At 37.7% G+C, this 24,662-nt stretch overlaps 1 protein-coding gene across 1 annotated transcript in view; it reads left to right on the forward strand.

Moving 5' to 3' along the window:
• Positions 1–23,561, forward strand: part of EMB (embigin) — a 50,969-nt gene extending 27,408 nt beyond the window's left edge. Inside the window, exons 3-10 of the mRNA XM_072992778.2 lie at positions 4,485–4,562; positions 7,349–7,535; positions 12,433–12,521; positions 17,077–17,216; positions 18,412–18,694; positions 20,382–20,415; positions 21,647–21,722; positions 22,859–23,561. Of these exons, the coding sequence (XP_072848879.2) occupies positions 4,485–4,562; positions 7,349–7,535; positions 12,433–12,521; positions 17,077–17,216; positions 18,412–18,694; positions 20,382–20,415; positions 21,647–21,704 (869 nt within the window). The 3' untranslated portion in view covers positions 21,705–21,722; positions 22,859–23,561. The remainder of the gene's footprint in view (positions 1–4,484; positions 4,563–7,348; positions 7,536–12,432; positions 12,522–17,076; positions 17,217–18,411; positions 18,695–20,381; positions 20,416–21,646; positions 21,723–22,858) is intronic.
• Positions 23,562–24,662: the final 1,101 nt, after the last annotated feature.

Below are 24,662 nucleotides of genomic sequence, written 5' to 3' on the forward strand. Positions count from 1 at the left end.
GCAGTCCAAAACTCCTGAGTAACTCAAGGTTAAGAACCAGTGAGCTAAAGGATAAGAAAGGAGAGCTGAAAAAGAATATTTTTTATGAATTGTGGGGCAGATTCATGAAATATGTACTAATAAGAGAAAAGGGGAAAGCTCCAAATCAAGAATCAATGCAATTCTGGAGAAGAGAACAATAAAAGGAGAGGAAGAATATAGATGGAGGAGGAAGAGGATTATTGCAAGAGGTCCCATCTATGGTGGTGGGGAAGTTAAATACAGTTAAATTGTATTTTGGTTTGTGTATTTTATTGTGTATTTTTGTTTGTGTATTTTGGTTTGTGTATTTTATGTTTTAGTTAATTTAAAAAAATTTAAAAAAAGAAAATGGAGAAAAGCAAGATGTATGACTTGGAAACTCATTGGCTTGGAGGCCTCTAGGCCACCACATGCCCTCAAGGAATGAACCAGACTGCTTTGCTTCTCTCTGTCTTCCTTGTGCCCAAAAAAATAATAATTGAGAGGGTATGGAGGGTTCCTTAGATGGTTTGGAGAACACAGTAAGCGGAAGATGTGTGAGTCTTACATAGCTGCTTTATATGCTCTAGATACACAAGAACAAAAATGTATCCTACTTTTTAGAGGAGTATCCTCAGTTTGGAAGCAGCCTCTATTCCAGTGGTTTTCAAGCAGCAGTATGTGTACCACTGGCAAGACTCAGGATTTTCATTAACACAGAACTATAATAATAATCTTAGAACTGCAGAGGTGGAAGGGACTCTATGGATCTTTGAGTCCAGGCCCTGTCAAGCAGGCACAGTGGGGAATTTAACTGCCAGCCTTCAGTTCCACAGCCAGATATATAAACCACTATGAATTATTATTGTTGTTGTTTGTTTTAATTAAATGATATTGCCAATAACAGTAGCATAATGGTTTGTTATTACTATCTTTTACAGTTACACAATTTAGGAGTAACTATATACTCAACAGTATTATCACAGTTTTCAAGTATTGATGGGCTTACTAATTTTTAGGCTATATATTTTTTGGTCATCCTCTTCTTCACTTTGGAGAGATGCATTATACTTCTATTTGAATTACAGCTTTGGTTTCTTAATTTGCATACGTATACATAAATATACGCTAGCACCACGGTTCCTCGCCTTCGGTTCCTGATTCAGAAGTTCTTGGATTGCAACTGCCAGGAATCCCAGAAATCCTGGCCAGTGCAGCTAGTGGTGAAGGCTTCTGGGAATTTTAGCCCAAGAACATCTGGGGAATCAAGTTTGGGATCCACTGCTGAAGCAAATGAAAATGTTCCACAATTCTGAGCTCTCTCCTGGGATGAAACACATCCTTTTCAATTGCCAATGTGTTAGTCCACAGGCTTTGTCCTTTGGTCCCATTTTGAGTCTTCAGCAATTTCACAGAAGTGATCAAGTGCAAGGAGAGCTGAATGGTTTTTGCCTGTCGTGTAACCGAGCCCTGCGTGACACTTAGGAAACGTTTCAGATGTTTCCTTCTCAGCATAGAAAGGCTTCTCAGCATAGAAAGGCTTCCTGAACCAGTTTCCTGCCATGAAACGGAACTGTTTCTTTCACAGCTGTTTGTGAAAGTTTTGGAAGGGTCTCATTGGCTGTGGTGAAGAAACAGGAAATGGCTGCTTTGCTGTGGAGCAGGCAGGGTGCCTCTGAAGTTCAGAAGCTCTTTTCTTCAACCCATTGGGCACCTTTGAAGCTCAATTGGGTTCCTCTTCCCCTTGTGAAACCATCGGCCAAGGTTTCCAACAAACAATGGCCTTTAAACCCTTGCCTAAAAGAATTTGTCCTCTATGCTGTCCGGCATTTAAATTTCACCTACAGGAAAGGAGGAGCTTTTAAAGACAACAATCCACACAGTATTCAAAAATCAATCTTAAAAGAAGCAGTTTCCCCTGCAAGATCACTGCACACAAAAGACCAGCTAATGACACCATCAATCACAGTGCACAGACAGAGTTCTGACTCCTGTCCTCTGAAGATGCCGGCCACAGAAACTGGCAAAACATTGGGAAGAATAACCTTTGGAACATGGTCAAATAGCCCAAACAGTCCACAACAACTAAATAATGTTTTCATTTTACGTAGGCAGGCTTTTGGCAACTGAATAGGCTGTTGAGGTAATAGGGAATACTGCAGTTTTTATTGCTTTCTGATGCATTTTAAAGCAAATTAAATCAACCATCCTTTAATGTTTTAGGGGTATAACTTGTCCAAAATTCCATTCGTTATACATGTCACTGTAAAGTTCAGCAGCATAAACTGCAGTGGTGAACTGCCATTTTTTAAGGAGACCATGCTCGTATTTTCTGTTGTGTTCCAGTTGTGTGACAGTGGTGTTTAGTGCGAAAGGTAAACAGTGTCTGCTTTGTTGATGGCAATTTACAACTGGAAATTTACACCATTGCACTTATGCTGGCAGATGTAATCGTCCATTATGTGTTACGAACCACCTTGGGTCAGTGCACTGAGAGAGAGAGGATACAAATGAAACGAAATATATAAATGAATTAATTAAATAAATTGTCACAGGAACAAAATCTTCTTTGCAATGCCTTCTAACTATGATAATGTGCATACAACGCCAAATAAAACATGTGGGTAAGTGAGTATTGCATATAGCATGTGCAGCCTTTTTCACATAAGGAGCCAGTTTGGGAGAAGGAAACACAAGCAGGCAGGAAGCGGGAAAGAGCCCACCATGCTTCTGTGTAATATGTTTGCCCCCACTGCTTGTATTTTCCTCATAACAATTATGTGAGGTGGTTTCTACTAGGAGTATGTCTACTGTACACACAGAGAGCAGTTTGATACCACTCATGGCACCATTTTATAGAATTCTGGTCTTTGCAATACTGGTAAAGTACTTTGAATTTTGTGCTGGAGCACAGAGTTCTCAATACCTCACCAAACTACAAATTGTGAATATTCCACAGAATGGAGTTATGGCCATTAAAGCAATTTGAAACCATTGTGATTATGTAGTGGAGTTGCATTCCAAGAGCAGTGAGGATGACAGCTGGATGTGGATTTGAGCTTGGGTATCATCATTTGCCACACAGAAATGGATCGCTTCAGATATGACTGGTTCCTCCATACATTCGTTGAACATGTGGATAATGACAAGTGGCATCTGGCCTCAATTGCTGCCGTCTGGGCATTCGTCCCCCACATTTTACAGTTAGGGGTTCTTCTCAAGAGGAAAAATATATATACAGATGTATGTGTTAAAGGCAAAATGTAGATGTGCTAGCAGTATATCCATGATGGGAAACAGCATAACAGCCACTGATTGAACACCAGGAAGTCACCAGACCTAATGGAAAAGGAAGGTGACTCTTAAGGTCAACTTCATGATTTTAGTCTGAACTTCTCAAGAGCAATCCTCCTATTAGGTTTAGCACCTTGTAGGTCTTGTAACATTTAAACAAACCCCCAGGGGGGTTGTTGTGTTCCTCCCATTTTTATTTTCCTGGGCTGGCTTGAAATCTATGTTGTGAGGGTGGAAGCAAACATGAGATGTATTTTCAATTACAACTTCATCTTAGTAAAGTGTTTTTATTTATGTGGAATATTTACATCCTGCCCTGTGTTGCAGGATCTCAAGTGAGATACAACTAGAGCAAACAGGTGAAATAATTTAAGTACCATGTTTTTCCTTTTATAACATTCCCCTGTTTATAAGTCTCATCCCCCCCCTTTTCTAACCCAAAATTAAGAAAACGTAGCTTTGAGTATTCAGCCTCTGGGCTCAGAACATCAGATATTACGAGTCCCTGTTAAATCTGAGCCTACATGCTCCACCTCCAATGAGGTGTGTTCCAATTGGTTTGTTCAGCATCAGCTGACGTCAGTTCCATATAGAGTGGTCGTATAGACCAGATGGGCGGGATAGAAATCAAATAAATAAATAAATAAAACACTCGTGATTGGAGGAAGCTAAGCCTCGTGATTGGAGGAGGCCTGTTTACAGAGGCAAGATATGTGCTGTTTTGTTCTCTCCTCAGCTATCTCCTCAGCTATTGCCCCTCAATTTTAGTGATGATTTTAGGAAAAAAGTGTCTTATACATACATATTACCACCCCATCTCCATAAAGGAGGTGGCTGCCTGATTCACTAGCCACCTATGACAAGAAGGGAAGTATGTAGAGATGGACATGAAATGGTGGTTCATGCTGCTTTGATCATTGGCCCAACAGGTGTTCTGCAGTTCTGAGCCCCACCTCTTCCAGTGGGCACCTACTCAGAGGCAGCACTCCAGCTTTCTTGCCCCGCCTCCTATGGATGCTGCATCTGAGTGGGCGCCTGCCAGAGGAGGTGGGGCTCGGAACTACAGAACACCTGTTAGGCTGATGGCCGAACCAGCATTTTGTGCCCATCTCTAGTATGTACGTTTTTATATGCATGCTATATCAAATTGTTGTGGAAATTAATCTAGTCTCAATTTTTCTGTTTAACAGTACCACCTACCAGTATGCAAGGTGTCAACTCAGCTGTGACTTCATTTCCCTACATGAGGGAGAATATTACCATAAATGGTATGTGTTTCTTCTTCATTATGAACATTAGTTTAATGAATTGTTTAAAAAAAACAGCAAATGTCTAGCTGTTATCGGTTAGGTGTCAAGGCATAAAGCAATTACAGAGGTAAATTTCAAAGTATATTAAAGGTCAAATAGCTAAGGGAGGTTTTTGTTCATTTCAGTCTTGATACTGATATTTAATCTTTGGTCATAGGAGAATATTTTATGTCAGATGGGTATGCAAATTATCTTTTACCATTTATTTAAGACTACCTCCCGGTTAGAAAGTACTGCCTACAGGTAGCTGTGCCATGGAAAAGCTCAGGAGCATTCTGCTTTCTGCAGAGAAAACGTTGATTTGATATTAGCTCCCAGACCTCTGGTTTTTCTCTTCCCCTGTCTGGGTCACGGCCAGAGAATATCTTTTCTAAACCGGTTTGTCTAGTTTCCTCTTTTGGTCTAATCAGGTAGCTCTATTCCTCTTTTGTGTCATGTTGAGAAGTTGCAGGAGTTTTCTTTTTGTCAGACAGAAACCACAAATCTTACGGGGAAGAAGACCTGTGTCACTTAACACAGCCGAGCTCTGATTTCATCATTTTCTGAGTAACCTCTGTATTATTGAAAGATTTATAATGGCACCTTGTTGTCAAATCGAGACACATTAAAGTTGTTGATCAAATACGTAGGGTTTGGTAATCACTTTAGGCAGGAAAATCCCACAGTTATATTCACAGAACGCAGCTAGAGGTATAGCAAATGATGGAATAACTGAATCAGTAACCCTAGGCTAAGGAATGAGACAAGGGATCAGTTATTTACACTGATAATAGAATTGTTAGCACAGGTAAATAGAAATTATAAACAAATAAAGGCACAGAAATAAAATAAAGATAAATTTGATGACACACTATTAATAATTAAGAACGTAACAGAGCTAATCAGAGCACATTTGAGAGTAGTTGAGGAAATAATAGGATTGAAAGTAAACTGGGATAAGTTAGAGTGTTTGCTGTTGAATTATTCTGAAGATGAGAAGGTGAAAATGAAACCTATTTGAAGCAAGATTGCAAAGTGTAATTAAATATTTAGGGATAAACATCACGTGGAATTTACAAGATATAGTTAAAAGAGATTTGGATAGGTTGAAAAGGGAGATACGTGAACAGATAAGACTATCAGAAGTTAAAAGATTTCTTCATTTGGCAGGGTAGCATTATATGAAATGGAAATTATTCCTAAATTCAATTTCTTATTTTGGATGCTTCCGATAAAGATCACTGAAATAGATCTGAAAAAAATGATAGAGTATGATAAAGACATTTTAATGGCAATAAGCAAGCAAGGATTGATAGGAGGCACTGGTATATACCACAAAAAGAAGGAGGTCTCATTATACTCAAATTAAAAGATGTTATATAGTACATCAACTTGGACATATTCTGGACATTATAATAAATAGTACAAATTTAATATGGAAAGATATAGAAATGTATGGAAAGGAGAATTTAGAGTGTATTCCATTTAAAGAAAAGATTTGAGAAGAGATTAAGAAGATTGCCAACCCTTTCTTTAAAAATACATTAGAAAGTTGGAAAAACTATAGAGGAGGACTGAGTCCACCAATTTGCATCTTTACCCAGGTGGTGGAGCTAACAAACTTTCCAGAAAATCTTTAAAAGATATTTTTAAATGTACTAAAGGATAAGGAGTTAAATAAGATAAAGGATTGATTGGAGAGTTAGTATAAAAAAGGAGGGGTGAAGGGGATTTCTTGATTAAATATATTTCAAATAGAAAGATGGACAACGGTATGGAAAAGCAAGAAAGGAGAAGGTAGACAAATGACAACATTTGAAATGATTATTGAAAAAAGATTAAAATCAGAAGCAGTCTAAAAAAGAAATGATGTGAAATATGTAAATTATATATAAATACAATAGGGTTAAAAGATTAATGGCAAGAAGATCTGGCAAATGAAATCATAGGAGATTATTGGAGTATAATATGGAACAAAAGAATCATGAAGAATATGTCTGTAAGGGTTAAAGAAAATTGTTATAAGGTAGTGTGGAGATGGTATTTAACACCGCTAAAGATTAATGTATTAAACAAGAACCTATCATCTCTGTGTTGGAGGTGCAAAAAAAAAAAAAAAGGGACATGCTTACGCATGTGGTTATTTGAAATAAGGAGGAAAGAATGAAGGCAAGTTTTTAAAGAAATTAGGGAACTGGATTAGATATTCAAATGTCTCAGTTGACTGCCTTATTGAATATGGTTAATCAATTGAAGAGAGGAGAAAAGGACCTCATTATTATAAGGGCTATAGTTACAAGGTTATTATTTGCAAAGAATTGGAAATGTGATAGCCAAATTAATATTGAGGAATAGTGCAGAGAAATGTGGGATATGGCAATTAATGAGAAATTAGGATGTGAAATTAATTTAGGAAGAGGATTATAAAAAAGTAATGATTTCTTTAATATATAGAATTTATTTCTGGAATATGTATTTTGAAAAGCGAAGGGAGAGAAGTGGGATGAAATGAAATGTAAGAACATCAAAAGGTGAAGGTGGTATGGGTGGAGTATAATGTCTAAGAGAAATGTATTTCAGTGCTTACTTGAAATAAGGTGATGCAATGCAAAAATGTTTTTAGGTTTATGTTCTTTTTTTTGAGATTGATCAAGTCAGTTTCATCAGTACTAGCTTCTTTTGAAAGGAGAAGCCATAGAATGTTTGAGTTTTCACATTGAGAGTTACATTAATTTAATCAATTTTCTTTTAACTATTTCCAACAGAAGCTTCAGTAACAAAAAATGTCATACTTGAAAAGCCAACGAGACTTGAATTTATGTGTAGTTTGGTTATTAATTCTGCTATGAAAATGGAAAAAATGGAGGTGGTTTGGAAGATAGATGACAAAGAAATAAAAAATGAGAGCATCAGCAGAAATCCAACAGATACAAAATGGTGTAGTCAACACGAGTGAGTGGCTTTTATGTGTTTTCTCCTGCATAATTTGAAGTGTATGTGTATGAACTATGCAGTGAAGGGGATGTGAAAGAGGGAGATGCATCAGCATGACTTGCTTTCTTATCCATCAGTTATGCAGCACACGAGTTTCAGAAAAATTATACTCAAAAGTGACATTCCTAAATGGAGTTTTTCCCCTTTTCATTCATAATATGTAGCGTTATGTAAAGCAAATTCATAGAATCATGAAGTTGGAAGGGGCCTATAAGGCCATTGAGCCCAACCCCCTGTTTAATGCAGGAATCCAAATCAAAGCAGATCTGACAGGTGGTTGTCCAATTTTCTCTTGTGTGCCTTCAGCATTGGAGCACTCACTACCTCCCATAGTAATTGGTTCCATCATCATACTGCTCTAACAGTTAAGAGATTTTCCCAGATGTTCAGCCTAAATCTGGTTTCTGTGGCTTGAGCCCATTATTAGATGTCCTGCACTCTGTCTGGAATGAATGAGAACAGATCCTGCCTCTCCTTCGTATGACTGACTACCTTTCAAGTATTTAAAAAGTGCTATCATACCTCCCCTCAATCTTCTTTTCTCAAGGCTAAACATGTCCATTTCTTTCAGTTTTTCCTCATAGGGCTTGGTCTCCAGGCTCCTGATTATCTTTGTTGCCCTCCTCTGAACTTGTACCAATTTGTCAATGTCCTTCTTGAAGTGTGGTGTCCAGACACAATACTCATGATGAGGCCTAACCAGTGCTGAATAGAGAGGAACTAGTACCTCATGCGATTTGGAGATTATACTTCTATTAATGCACTCTAAACTAGTATTTGCCTTTTGTTCTTTTTTGTAGCCACATCACACTGTTGGATCATATCCAGCTTGTGATTTACAACAACTCCAAGATCCTTTTTGCTTGTAGTATTACTGAGCCAGGTATCCCCCCATCCTGTAACTGTGTGTTTGGTTTCTTTTTCCTTAGTGCAGTACTTTGCACTTACCCCTGCTAAGTTTCATTCTGTTGTTTTCAGCTCACTGCTCAAGCCTATCCAGATCATTTTGAATTTTGTTTCTGTCTTCCAGAGTATTGGTTCTTCCATCCAATTTTGTGTCATCTGCAAATTTGATTAGCATTCTTAGCACTCACTGATCCAGGTCATTAATAAAAATATTTAAGAGCACAGAGCCCAGGACTGAGTCCTGAGGTTACCCCACTTGTTACCCCCTCCCACTTTGAGAAGTAGCCATTAATCGTCACCCCCTGAGTATGATTCTATAACCAACTGTGTATCCAACTGACAGTTGTTCTATCCAGCCCCCACCTAGTTACCTTGCTAATCAGAATACCATGGGGCACTTTGTCAAAAGCTTTGCTGAAATCATGATATACTACATCTAAGGTGACCTGTTCAAAAAAATGAAATCAAATTAGTTTGGCAGGATTTGTTCTTGACAAATTCACGTTGGCTTCTAGTTATTACTGCATTGTCTTTTAGGTGCTTGCATAGTGACTGCTTTATAATGTGGGATTAATGTCAGACTGACTGGTCTGTAGTTCTCAGGTTCCTCCCTTTTGCCCTTTTTGGAAATACGGACAACATTATCCCTCCTCCCATCCTCTGACACCTCACCCATTTCCCATGATTTCAAAAAAAAAATAATAAGACAATGATTCTGAGAGTTCTTCAGCTTTCAATATTCTTGCATGCTGTTCATCGGGCCATGGAGATTTGAACTTCTTCAAGGTAATAAGGTATTCCTTGACTATTTGTTTATCCATCTCCAGATTCACTTGCACTTCACATTTGTCTGGAAGGTCATAATCTGTCCTTTGGGGAAAGAAAGAGCTAAAATAGGAATTGAGCACTTCTGTCTTTTCTTTGTCATCTGTTATCATTTTTCCATCTCCATTGAGTAGCTGAGCCACTGTTTCTTTTCTTTGTCTTTTGCTACACACATACCTGAAGAATGTCTGTGAAGATTCTCAGTCTATGCTACTTGTCTGACAGTGAGTGGAGAAGGACTGCAGAAGTGGGATTGTCACTCACTCCTAGTTCTTTGTCCTTCTAAGGAGCCTATTCAGACCAGAAGAAGTGAAACCAAGGTGGAGGAATTATCAGGGATCTCCTGTCAACTCTCCTCACACTGAAGAAGCTACCTGGATGAGTAGTGAAACGTTTCAGCCTAACAAGAAAGAAGTCCAATTGCCATGACTCAACTTCCAGATACCTGAAGAATGTTTTTTTGTTTTTGTTTTAAGAATCTCTAGCTAAGCTATGCTCATTCTCCGCTTTTACCTTGCTAATGTCATATCTTCAATTTTATGCTACTTGTCTGAACTTTTCCTTTGTGGCCTGGACTTCTTTCCACTTCCTATACGTATCCTTTTTTTGTTTTCAGGTCCTCTCCGAGCTTTTTATGAAGCCACACTGGCCTTTTTGCTGTCTCCCATCTTTTTTTTCCTTGTTGGAATTGTTAGTTGTGCCTTTAAAATGTCCTTTTTAAGAAACTCCCACTCTTCTTGGACTCTTTTTCTTGTTAGGATCTCCTGCCATGGGACCTTACTTATCGTTCTCCTAAGTTTATTAAAACAGGATTTTTTAAAAAATGTAGCATATATGTGTGGCTACACCCTGCTTTGGTTTCCTTTGAAATCAAGAATTCTAGTAGAACATGGCCACTCTCGCCCAAAGTTCTCCTTACTGCCACTTACTTACTTACTTACTTACTTACTTACTTACTTACTTACTTACTTACTTACTTACTTACTTACTTACTTACTTACTTACTTACTAACTAACTAACTTACTAACTTACTAACTTACTAACTTACTAACTTACTTATTTATTTATTTGATTTATATCCCACCCATCTGGTCTGGTCGACCACCAGTTCATCCACCAAGTCGTCTCTGTTGGTTAGAATCAAGTCAAGGATAACTAGTCCTCTAGTTTCTTAATCCACTTTTTGTAGGAGAAAATTATCCACCACACAAGCCAAGAATTTATTGGAAGGGCCATACTTGGCAGAATTTGCCTCCCAAGAGATATCAGGATAATTGAAATCTCCCATCACTGCTACATTGTGTCTTTTTGAAATGCTTGCAGCTTGTTTTTCAAAAGTTTCATCTGCATCCTCTCCTTGATCAGTCGGTTGGTAGCACACTCCAGCTACCGTGCTCCTTTTGTTTTTCACCCCAAATACATTGATCCAAATTGTCTTAATAGGACAGCCAATCACTTCTTCCTATATTTCTGCATAGGAACATACAGTGCAACTCCACCTCCATTTCTGTTCTTTCTGAACAATCCCTATCCTTCAATTTCTGTATTCCAGTTATGGGAGTCATCCCAAAAGAAACTGGGTTAGGAAAAACAAGAAAAGTATGCTTAGTAGAGGAATTCTATCTAAGATACTAGGGAGCAGGAAGAGGACTGGCTGTAGATGGAAGAAAAGTCATCCTCAAGAGCATTAGTCTGCGCACAGCTTGGAGGTAGTTAGTTGTAGGTAACGTAGTTACCTCTAACTAGTTATTTTCTGGATAGCAAGTAATGTAAGTAGAAATTACAGAATTACCTTTAGCTTAATAAGTGACACCCATGTTTGTTTATTTATTTATTTATTTAATTTATATGCTGCCCACACTACCCAAAGTTATAACCAGCAACACCTGGCCCAAAATCCAATGGGAAAAGCACATGCAAGGCAATCAGACACTGATTGCTCATTTCCTGGGCATCCAGTGACTTGAGCAAGTCTGTGATTGACTGAGCTACCTGAGAAAGACCAGCCAAATGATGAGACAGTCCATAAGCATCTACAGCAAGAGGATCCTGTCCCTTTTTACTTTAGTATGTTACATTTAATGACACCTTAAGGCATTTGATTGATATTTGATTCAAGACATGTTGGCAGTGTTTTTTCAAGTTTTATACCATTCTCTTATCGATTCTAAGTGACATCAGCAGCACTTTTCAGTTATGTCTTTTGTACTTTGGTAATACTAACCTGGTGCAATACCTAATAGTTACTAGAAGGAACTGGGGAGCATTTCTTTGTATTTGCTACCTGGTTGGTAAGGACCACACAGTGTTTTATAATAGTGCATAGTGCAACTAATCTCTTCCATGATCAGAGCACCAATAATTTAAAAAAAATTAAAAGAAAAGCAAAAAAAACAAGAAAAAGATACCTAAAAATACAAATCTGATAAAGAATCAATAAGTACAAAAACAAGCTATACATTTACACATGCTTTAATTATAACATTGACCAGGTTCCCAAGATCTAATGAGTCACTTAGTGAGTTCCTTAAAAAATTGTAACATTTAGAGCTCTCGGTCCACATGACATAATATCAAAAGAGAGACATTAAACAGATAGACAGGAGCCCAAATACCGAGGCAGACTTTCCTATCTTATTCTACCAGTACTGGTGCTGAAGGCTGTCTTGGTGCCAAATGTCATTGCAATTTTCTTTATTTGAACAATAATGATATTTAACACTATTGATAGCCAGTGCTGTGGCAACCATCATGACACCATCATGTATCCACATTGTTTGCTGTATCGGTTTGGTCGTGGTGGACTTCAACATTTTAATGGAAGATGTATGTCTCGATACAATGAAAATTCTACCTGTAATATCTGATTTTTGATTACCCATTTCATAAAATATTTCAGCCCTCAACTAATTAAACTGTCAATTTGAATTAGCCTCACAATGTACCCCTTTTAGAGGATGTTGTGCCTCCATGAATTTGGAATATCACTATTGTAGCAATTTTGCTTTCATATTGCTATGCAATTATTTTCCATTTTTACTTAGTAAAATAGTTCAATTTTGCATATGATCATCTGATCAACCCACAATTGTATAGTATTAATTATTGAAGTATTCTTTTCAGGATAAATGTCATAAACAAAGACGACATAAAGAATTACGCTTGTGTTTTTAAAACTGAGCCAGAAATCAGTGCTATATTTCATTTACAAGGTAAGAGTTCAAGAGTTTTCTTTCTTTATGGATTTTCTAAATACTAAAATGCTATAATTAAATTTTGTTAGTTATCTGGGTGAAATTGCTTATAGATGTATATGTTCCTTTTTGCGCAGAACAATGTTGTTTAGTCGTTAAGTCGTGTCCGACTCTTTGTGACCCCATGGACTAGAGCACACCAGGCCCTCCTGTCTTCCACTGCCTCCCGGAGTTTGGACAAATTCATGTTGGTCGCTTCGATGACACTGTCCAACCATCTCATCCTCTATCATCCCCCTTCTCCTCTTGCCTTCACGCTTTCCCAACATCAGGGTCTTTTCCAGGGAGTCTTCTCTTCTCATGAGATGGCAAAAGTATTGGAGCCTCAGCTTCAGGATATGTCCTTCCAATGAGCACTCAGGGTTGATTTCCTTCAAAATGGATAGGTTTGTTCTCCTTGCAGTCCAGGGGACTCTCAAGAGTCTCCTCCAGCACCACAATTCAAAAGCATCAATTCTTCCGCAGTCAGCCTTCTTTATGGTCCAGCTCTCGCTTCCATACATCACTACAGGGAAAACCATAGCTTTGTGCAGTACAATATAGTTTTATAAATAGAAGCAAGGCAGAGCTGGAACATGGATGCAGTTGTGGGACTCTGGAAAGGAAGGAAAAAAGCACAGCTTTTCTGCTTTTTTAAAATAGAAAACATTGATAAACATGAGAAATGTAGTGCTGCCACTCTGTTTCAGCCTGCAATTTGTGACTTGGGGACCTTTCAAATGTTTTTTTTAATCATTTAGAGCAGGAAAGCCTGAGAATGCTGAAGGCAACCCCAATTTTTTTTCAACATTTCATGCACTAATCCCCAGTAATTTTTTGCTTCCCTACATGTCCGCCAAACATGTATTGTATTTTACATTTCTGTCTTGTATTTTACATTTCCAACACTTGTTAGAAACGTTTCCCATGCATTTTAGAAAGTTTCGTTGGAGTCATATGCCATCTATAAAACTTTTTATATACATTTTCTTTGCAATTTACAGATTGTGCAGACTTAATATTTGCCAAATTTGTGTCCAATGATCTAGATCAATATCATGACCAATATTTTGCACCCATTTTAACCACTTCATCTTCCATTTTCATATTTAAGAGATTCTTATTTTATCATTTGCAGTAATTTATTAAATGTTTGTTCTTCATAAAAGCCCATTGGTTTAGCTCTTATGTATCTCGAGTCTAATTGTAATCTTATCCACCAATGTTAAAAGACCTTTTGTTCCTCTAACTCCTCTCTAGTCTTTAACACCCTGTCTTTCTTTAGCAGTTCTTGATACCTGTGAAGTTTTGTTGAGCCCATTAAGGCTGGCTGTATAAATGATTCTAATGGTGACACCCCACCCCAGAATTTTGTGATACATTTGCTTTTGTATTTTATTCCAAAACCATAATAAAGATTTTCTTATCTTTTGATTATTGAAGAATTTTTGGTCTTTAGCTTTTTTTAATACTAAAAAAAGCATGCCATCCCCTTCATTTAACCTGATTTTGATCCCACTCACCCCCAATTGCTTCCTGAGTCATTTGTTTCACAGCAAATGCTGCAATGGGAAGTGGAAGATTGTCAGAAGCCCACTCTATTTCAACAGCATATAGGCAATCCCAGATTTAAATGGGCATTGGCCATGCTATGTGTGGGATTCTGGGAGTGGCAAGGAAAAAACAAACTTCACTTCCTAAGCTGTGGAACTTGACTATCTGTGTGAATGTTCAGTTTGTTGGAGATCCAGCTTGCAGGATTATCCCTACTTCCTTTCTTTCTGCAGGAGGGACGTAACACAACTGTGATGGATTGTTTATGCAGACAGTCTGGCTCATGTTTGTTTGTATGGTTGATGGATTTATATACCACCTCATTAGTATATGCACTACTCTTGGCGACTTACAAGCTACGAAGTTACAAGTTACAATATCAGTTTATAAGTATTACAGTGTGCTTCACATTACAATGTTAATTCGTTCCAGAGAAATCGCTGTAGAACAAAAATGTTGTAATGCGAAAATAAAAAGCCCATTGAAATACATTGAAACCCCTTCAATGCATTCCAATGGGCTGGAAACTCACCATCCAGCGAAGATCCTCCATAGGGTGGCCATTTTCGGTGGCTGTCTTGCGAGGAATCCATCCCAGAAAACAGCAGGGAGCCATTTTATTTTCCTGGTGGCCATTTTGAAACCACCAATCAGCTGTAGGAGAATCGTCGTTTTACAAAGAATTGGTTCCCGAAGCAGGGAACCGATCATCGCAAAGCGAAAAAACCCTATTCAGACAATTGTTTTGCGATTGCAAAAACGTCATTGTAATGCGGGGCAATCGTAAAGCAAGGCACCACTGGAATTTCCGTTTTTCTATAATCAGTTGAAGACAATATTCATGGCTCATGTTGATCACAACAACAGTTCTTTGAGATATGTAAGTCAGGCTGAGAAAAAGAGTTTAGATGAATGTCACCTATTGAATAGCATGGTTTAACTCCCAAGCTGTAGGCCAAGACTCTAACCACTACGCCATGATGGCTTTTGCACTCACTGAGGATGGTTGTTCCTTTTATGTCGAGCAAGGTCTTCTGACTCTCATTTTGATAAGGAATGCAGTGTCGTTCCTGGCCAAATTTATCAGTATATAATTCTGGAGCCCATTCACTTGCCCAAAGCTTGCTGAAGAGAAAACAATTAACCTGCTGGAAGGGACAGTAGATTAAGGGGGTCTATTGTTTAAAAAATTCTATTGATTGTTAAAAAATAATCATTTTTATATTTTATTTATGTAGATTGATATTTTTAATTTGATTTCCCATATTGTTACTATACAGTATATAGTCTTTTTCTTTAAAGTATTATTTGTTGTTTTACTATATTGTGAATCCCCCGGAGTGGCCTCAGTTGCCAGATGGATAGTATAAAATTTATTTAAATGTATAAAATTAAATAAAATCTACCATCCTGTGGAAAGGAGTTCCATTGTCTGACAGCAGCTACAGAAATGGCCCTTTTTTAAGTCTTCCCTTGGGCAATTGGGGGACAGTGGAACTGAGAGAAGGGTCTTCCTTGGAGAGGTGGAAGCCTACAGAGATGCATAAGGGAAATGCAAACTTTCTGATAGCTGGAGCTTTTTAGGACTTTTAAGGTCTTAACCATCATGTAGAAGTATTTTGGAAGTGCTGATTATGACTTTAATACTGGTGTTTAATCACAAAGTGGGGGGGGGAATAGCAGCACTCAGCAAGGGAGAGAAATGGCATAAGGAGAAGGAAAAAAGTGAAGAGGTTGTGGTATAAAATAGGTGAGAGCAGTTCCCACTTCCTTAAAAAATAAACGTTCATAGAAATCTTTCCTTAAACTGTTCTGACCTTTACAGTGTCTATAGAGACAGTAGAAATCTGTAGAGACGGAGCTTCTAAGGTGTTAAATGGACAGACCAGTGGCAATTGTCAGATACACTGTAGCCCTGGATCAGTTTGGTGATGAACCAGGGTACTGTAATATGGCGTACAGAATATTGGATTAGGACTCGGGTTCAAGCAGCTATGGAAACGTTTTGTAAAAATTGTTGTCCAGTTTCTCTGGCAGGTCCAACCAACACATGCAATTCCACCAAAACATGTGATATTATATAATATAGAGTTTGGTTTCCTGGGATAGCCCAAATCATTCGCCTCAATAGGATAAAACAATAAGCAGATCTTTATAGGGATCTGAAGATTGAATGTCTGAACTTCTTGAACAGTTTGTGCACAAATTGTTCTGGCACAACCTTGTACTGATATGTTTACAGCCTTGTGATGAGTTGTGACAAATTTATACAAACATCAGAAATATACTGATTATCTGATTACATGAATACAAAAATAGATACAATAGATGTTTAGTATTTCTGGAACAAAAGTTAAGTTTTCTGTAAGCTCTTCCAGTCTTTATCTCTCATGTTAAAATGTCAATTTGTTTAATACAACCTATGTTTTCTGTCTTTGGGGACTTTCTGCATATCTCTTTCTTCCTCCCTGTCTCCTTGGCTTCCAGCTGGGAGAGGGGGAGTGACATCCATGTGGTGTGTTTCAACAAATTTGTGAGGAAGAGTTGGGGCACTTATCTTATAAGAAAGGAATGTGTTTAAGGAGAATTTCTAGTGAATATACTTCTTTATACTATCTTGTTTACAGTGAAAGTAACATAATGTTTTGGGTACATTTTGAAAGAAAAAAAATTATATCAGACTTATTGGGTTCCTTTTTTATTGTGTTAGAAAGATTATTCCAAGTTATGGATGGGGAGAATTATTAGATGATGATGCTTCTAAAGTGATGCTATTTATACACTTGGCAGGTTAACTAGTAATGGATTTCCTCCACTCAGATGCAAACATAGGCTTGGTTGCAAGTACAAGCAAGAATTAAGAAAACGGGCCTACAAATTATTCATGTCAAATAAATAGCTCTATGTATGGCAAATACAGTGTGTGTTCATTATAGACAGATATGTCATTTCATGAGTGGTACCTGATTCTTTTCCTCAGTGCCTGAAATACATATAAAATCCAAGCAAATCGTAAGTTACGTTGGTGATTACGTTGTCTTGTCATGTACCGTTGGTGAAGAAAAAAAGCACTATCAACCATCATCTTGGGCTTGGCATACAGCCAATGGAAGTGAACAGGCAAGTTTTGCTCATTAGCAAGAGAAAAATATTATTTCATCCTAATATAGATACGTTCCAAATGTTTGATATAGAACTGGTCCTAGTCAACCCCTACATCTGCTTTATTGCATTTTAGCCTCTCCTAATGGTAGGGTAGGAAATTTTAAGGCTTGCCAACTCTTTATTTTTTTTAACTAAAACCCCAGAATCTAGTGATCAGAGTTAGGTACCAAAAAACAAAACAAACAAAAACCATAAGGAATGAAAAACAGGATGTCTCTGAGTGTATTTTTAGATGTGGATTATTTTATTTTATTTTATTATTGGTCTTAGAATTGAATTTGGCAGACCCTTTACCCCCACAAGTTCATTTTTGAGTATCCCAAACTTTCTCCACTTCAGCTGCCTAATTTAGCTGAGAAAAGCATTACTCTTGTTAGTGTTGGACAACTGGGAGTCCTTAGGATGGCCAAGCAGCCAACTTGAGAAGTTTTTGTAGACAAGTCCACTTTCTCAGACCATGGAAACTCACATTAAAATATAGCAGTGAGTTTTTAATGTGCCAAAATGTTTTTGTTATTTTCATTTTTTATATCCTTTTGGCCTGATATTCCATTGTGATATTCTGTTAAAAAGAGGCAATTCCAAAAAATGATTTCTCCACTTTGAACTTTGTCTCACACCGTCATCAGGTTTTAATTTGAATTCACCTGTGCCTAATCCATTGCAAATTGTGGATTTTCTTTCTGCAGTTTCATTCCATATTCAGTTTCATTCCCATGCTGTGGAGGCAAGTGACTCCAGTAGTGTGGCTGCTCTGAATCCACTTCAAGGTTTAGTTAAAAATTTAAAGGAGCTATCCAAGGTGCTGAGCCTCTTTGGAGATACCCTGTTTCCCTGAAAATAAGCCCTAGTAGGATTTTTCAGGATGCTCGTAATACCCCGCAAAATAAGCCCCAGTTAAGTGAAACCCTGCCCTCCACCATTGTGCAGCAACCAGAAGATGACATGACTGTCTTTGAATAAATGTAGATTGTTATACATGAAAAAAAAATCCCTGGTAAATAAGCTCAAATGTGTTCTTTGGAGCAAAAAATCACCCTGAACTCACCAGCTTTCATTGTTCCCAGGTCTAAAAGATTCTCCATTTTCTAATGATGTAAGAGTTCGTCTTTCACTCTACTAAATTAGATCTTCTTTTTTTTTTGGCCAGGTTGCTCTTAATGCTACTTTAATGCCAGAAAAATACCTCATTATTGAGGGACCTGCCAACATAACCAAACTGAAGATCTTGAGTCTGTCTGAGAAAGACAGTGGACTTTACTGGTGTGAAGCTATATTTCCAGTTGGTGAAAGCAAAGGGAATGTGTCGCTCACTGTTCTCACCTACATGACTCCACTTAAACCATTTCTTGGCATAGCTGCTGAAGTCGTTATTTTAGTAGCTGCTATTTTTATCTATGAAATGATCTCAAGAAAGAAAGAAGTTCAAGTTGGTAAGATATAAAGCACCACATTTTAATTTCTCTCCTTTTATTTTTTTAAAAAATGCACATTAATATTTTATTAATAAATTCATAATAGATTAATTTATTATTAATTTATTAATAAATTTATATTAATGTGGATTATTATATATTATACTAATTATTATATATATCCACATTAATAGTAACTTTCATCTTGTGGATATATGAAGCTGCCTTATAAAGTCATGTCAATAAATCTTCTATTCAAGTACCATCTACTCCAGCCTTCCCCAAATTTGCATCCTCAAGGCATGTGGTTTGCAAACTTTGTCATCCCCAGTATGCATGGCCCAAGTAGTAATCCTATAAAGTGTACTTATGAGAGTACAATTCTACTCCCTGTGTGACTTGAACGTAATGATCAATGCATTTATCAACGCTGGTGGCTTTGACTTCAGTGGTATGGAAGAGAACTTAAGGGTGGAACTCGAAAAAGAATTGGGCTAATAATGTTTCCCATCTCAATGGAACTTCTCTCCACATTAGACTTGATTAGAATTGAGCTTCAAGATGATCATTCAGAATGTCTTTAGAGATTTTAGGCTGCAGTGTGCTTGTTGCAAAAGATCATAAGCTGCATGATCAGGTCCTAAGTCCCTTTGAAAAGACTTGATCCACAAATATAGGAAGCTGCCTTATATTAGTCTCATTATTGATTCCTCTCACCCAGTATAGTATACTCTGAATGGCAGTGAGTCTCCAGAGTTCAAGGCACAATTGTTTCCTAACTATAGCCAGACTTCTCTGGTGTATCTCTGATGGTTCCCAACTCATATATTAATCAAACATGATCCTACTTAACTGCTCAAATAAGAAAAGTTAAGGTGTGTTCAGAGCGATAGAGTAGCAGCGCTTGATTGTCTTCAGTATTGGAATCAGTGAGACCTTCAAGTCATGATGAACCTTTTGTTGATTTCAGTGGATCAGAGATGCAACCATGTGTGAGACTCTCTCTCTCTCTCTCTCTCTGTGTGTGTGTGTGTGTGTGTGTGTGTGTGTGTGTGTGTGTGTGAGAGAGAGAGAGAGAGAGAGAGAGTTAGGTGGTCTGCCATTTCCAGAGCTCAGACAGCCCAAGTCATCTAAAGGAGGAAGTTGTTGGGGTGGGGGTGGGATTTCTCCCCAGAAAGTTCTCTGGAAGTTTCCCACCCCACCCCAGATTCCTCTTTGGTTGGCTTTAGTGGGAAAGAAGACGCCTCTACATTGAGTTAGGCAATAGGGCTGATCCTGAGATACTTTGGGGCAATGGGGATTAGACCCACAAGAGTGAGGGTCACCTCCCAACCTCCTCCTAGTACTCACTATTTCAGGTAACACTAGTGATGGTGGATGTATGCCTATGGATATTTCTTTGAATGTACCAGAGACCGTTGAAATGGACATGTATTTTCTCCCAGTTCTGATGGAGAGGCACTTCCCTAACACCTTAATACCCTCTAGCCAGCAGTTCGTGGGGCTAAACATTTCTCTTCTTCTGGATCCAACCTCTAATGTTCATATTGGCATATCCGGAAATAAATGTCCCATTTAAATGTGTTGATTTTGGATAATACAAACATTTCCATTTAAGCTGTCAGTGAAATAGATTGTTTTATTAATCAGTGCTTTACTTTTTTAAAAAAAATGCTGATGTGTTTATTTATTTATTGGCTCACAGAGGTTGAGAAGGAATTCGAACAAGCAGAAACACTGTAAGTAATTAAGTTACCCTGTATTTTTCTATGTTTATGTGAAGTATTTATAACATTTATACTAGGGTGAGGAAAATTCAGATCTTCAGATTTTTTTTTTTAACAACGTGTCACCAAATCCCTCACAATGATGAGTGGAGCTAAGCGAATTGTAGTTAAAAAAAATCCCAGGAGGGTAAAAGGTTACTCACTTGTGGTTTAAGCAATAGGAGATGAATAACAGTTCCATTAAAACTGAAGTACATTTTCTCATGTTGTTTAGTAGATGTTGGATGACAATGCAGTGTGGTTGTTCATTTCCACAGAGAAGAGAATGCTCTGTTTTTGTTAAGTACCAATGTGTAAGCACATGTAGGAATTCAAAATTAACAGTGACAGGTTGTTTTAAAGCAGTAAATACAGAACAGAATGCATTCCTCAAATCAGGCTTATTTGTTCATCTGGACTACAGAGACCTCATTACCTTGTTCTATAGACATATCTGCACTACACAATTATATCAGTTTGGTGGAAATTTATTAACTCTGTGGCCAGTTCTTCTCTTCAGACAACCTTTCCCTGGCTGCCCGAGTGGGGTTTTACTGCTTTGAATGTGCTTTGATGGAGCTTTTATTTAACATTTTTTCAGTGTGGTATTTGATCCTCCTTAGTATTTGTATATTCACAGTTGTTAGCTTTAAGTACTGTCTTTTAATGATGTAAGCTGCCTGGATTCCTTTTTAAGGAGAAAGGCAGGGTAAATATTTTAAATAAAATAAATCCTTGGACTTGTTGTTTGGTGAGATACGTAGGATCTTTTGCTAAAGAGGTCTGCCGTTGCCATTCAATGGAGTGCATGAGGACTCACTAGCAGAGAAATCTCAGTGTCATGCCAAATGTGGGATGGAGCCTTAACAGTTAAAGTGCTATCAGATTGGTGTAACTGTGTATTATAGTTATTGTATTTCTGAGAACAAGAAAGCCACAGTGTGTTTCCTGTAGTGAAAATGGCAAGTCATGGTTTAAAATTACATCTAAAAATATCTTCAACAGGACCAGCTTCTTCCAGAAAGCAGGAGTCACCTCCACTGATGACTTTTTTAAAGCCTATTCTTCTCTGGTTGCTCAGGAAGTTTATGAACAGTAGTTAAAAATGAGATGGCAATCCTAAAAATAAGTAAAATCATTATTTGCTTTATGTAAAAAAATCGAACATAAGTCCTAAGGACTCACTGGTCTTTCTCCTCTGCAGGAAATCGGAAGACAGCAATGGTGTGGAAAATAGTTCTACCAGACAAAGAAAAACTTAAGTTACATATCATCAGGCGGTAAGTTCAAAATACATTAGATAGATTCCAAAACTAATAATAATAAATTGGAGGGAAAGTGCCACATACTGTAAAAGGCACAGGGGACCTTTTTTCATTCCAAAAAGAAATAAACGCACGAAAAGTCTTCAAGCCACACATATGGTGCCTTTTACCCATCCATGTTTTAAGAATTCTCCAAAATCTGTGTTTTATTGATTGCTGTTATGATGTACAGGCTTCTGGAAAGATAAATTGTCAGGGATGGGAAAGTTGGTTTTGTGGACTCCAGCATAGCCAGGGGAATTTTCACAGGCCAGTTTCAACTAATAGGTCAGAGGTCTCCTCCCAATGTTACTGTATCCTGATTCTTACTCCTCCCCTAAACTCTTCTGAACAAATGGGTCAAACCTGACCTATCCCAGGAGGCAAAAAATATTGAAACTGAGGTTGTTCTAATTTGGGCACATCGTGAGAAGGCAGGATTCTCTGGAAAAGAAAATAATTCTGGGAAAGGTGGAAGGCAGTAGGAAAAGAGGAAGGAAGACCAAATACAATATGGATCAACTCCCTAAAGGAAGCCACAGGCTTGAGTCTGCAAGAGCTGGGCAGGGCAGTTGAGGACAGGACATTTTGGAGGGTGGTCATTCATGGCATTGCCATAAGTTGAGAGTGACTTGTCGGCACATAACAACAGCAAACACTCTCCTACCCTGTGTCTGGGCAGACATACTCTGAGTAACTGATCCTGGAGATTTAAGATACCCTGTTTCCCCGAAAATAAGAACTGACCTGAAAATAAGCCCTAGTATGATTTTTCAGGATGCTTGTAATATAAGCCCTACCCCAAAAATAAACCCCAGTTAAGTGAAACCCTGCCCTCCACCATTGTGCAACAACCAGAAGGCATAGGCTGATATTCATGGAGTCATCCGACCTAGCACTCAACCCTAAATATCTACACTCACTTCTTCACTTGTGGAAATTTGCTTCCAAGACTTAATGATGATTGAGTTATACCGGCAGTTTTTAATCAGTAGGAATCTGGCCAATGTGAATGAATCCATAATCAGAAGTGACACTATTTTGAATTAGCCAGTACTACCTAAATATATATTTTAATATTTATTATATATTATTTATTATCTTCTTTTTAGGCAAACCAAAGGAAACATATCTGTCTGGCACACCAGAAAACCTCGCACAGTTGAGAACAGCAGGAGTCAACTCCTGACCATGGCCTTTTATGCATCTTAAGAGAAAAAACCTCTTGCTTAATGCCTTTTTAGTAATAATTGTATTGAATGATGCTACTATCATGCGCATCATCATTCAAGTACTTCCTGTACCCATGTTGTTGTAGGCTTTTATATGGTTATACTGTGTTATACCCACTGGAACATTTGGCCTCAGTTAGCAATAACCTGGCCTTAATTTTCAGCCATTCCTCTGAATGTGTATATGTATGACATGCTTTTTACTTACGTGTGGGCCCAGTGCTAAGCAACCTATCCCAGTCTCGTATTAATTATCTCATTTAAAGAAAGTAGTGCAGCATCAGAATAACCTTGTAGCAGCCATGATTCTCAAGCAAAATATGAAGGGAACTTCGTGTTTTTCATTGTTTTGAGAATTTTAATGTACTGTATTAACTCATTTCAGCCACTGACATTTTTTGTTTGTGTCTGTGTGGACAATGGGCCCCTCCTAGGATCTCTCTATCTTATTTTTTAGATGTATTCTTTTTTAGATTTTTTTTTAAAGATATAAGTTGCTATTGATGTAGAGATGACTGGAATGTTAGGATATTAACTAACAAACTTGGTCACTAGCAAATAAAAAAATTCCTCGTCTTTGGTATTTGAAGTTGTCATGTTTAAACTAATTAAATGTGTTTTAAATATTTGTACATAGGAAGACAACAGCATTCAGCTGTTCTTTTAGTCTGGAACTATTTTCTGCCGAGAGTAGACCCAGAACTGCGCTGTAGCTACATAGTTTATTTATGGTTTTTATGAAGATGTAAAATCCTCAGTGTAACAAAAACCTAGGAGGCACAAAACACTTCGAATGTATTTATTAATTAATCATTATTTATTTATTCAATTTCTATACCACTCATCTAGTCAAAGGCTACTCTGGGCAGTTTACAACATAGAAAACAAGGCAATTAAAATCAAATTATTTCATAAATCATAAAATGACACATCCACAACTTACACAAAAGAAATAACAAACCATTACAACACATACTACAACACAGTGAATAAAAACTAAACATTTAAATGGCCAGTGATTTTATAGTATTTTGGCTGTAGCAACATGTTGGTAAGTTCCATAGATGAAATGTTTTGAAAAGCCTTAACTACCCTGTTTCCCTGAAAATAAGACCTAACCTAAAAATAAGCCCTAGTATGATTTTTCAGGATGCTCGTAATATAAGCCCTACCCCCCCCAAATAAGCCCCAGTTAAGTGAAACCCTTCCCTCTACCATTGTGCAGCAACCAGAAAAAGATGACATGACTGTAAAATAAAAACATCCCCTGAAAATAAGCCCTAATATGTTTTTGGAGCAAAAATTAATATAAAACCCTGTCTTATTTTCGGGGGGGGGGAGGATAGTAGATCATAAGCTGTTTCTTGAAGATACCCAGTGAAAAGCCATTCCACGGCTGAGGAGTGACTCCTGAGAAAGCTCAGTTGCTTGTTTTTGCTTTGTGGGTCTCTCTCGGGGTCAACATCCTCAGCCATCCTGCCTGGAAGGACCACTTAGGGTGGGTGGTCCTACTTGGGAGTAGGCGTTCTGCCAGTGTATTTTTAAATTTTAAAGTATCTCTCATTCTCCTGGTCATAGCTGCATATTTCTGCATCTTAATTAATTTTAAATAATGTGCTGGGGAGATACCCACACTGAATATAGAATGCATTATTGATCAGCAGTGCATACAGCTTGTCTTTAA

The sequence above is a fragment of the Pogona vitticeps genome, chromosome 2, assembly GCF_051106095.1.
Source record: "Pogona vitticeps strain Pit_001003342236 chromosome 2, PviZW2.1, whole genome shotgun sequence".
In the NCBI taxonomy this organism is placed as follows: domain Eukaryota; kingdom Metazoa; phylum Chordata; class Lepidosauria; order Squamata; family Agamidae; genus Pogona; species Pogona vitticeps.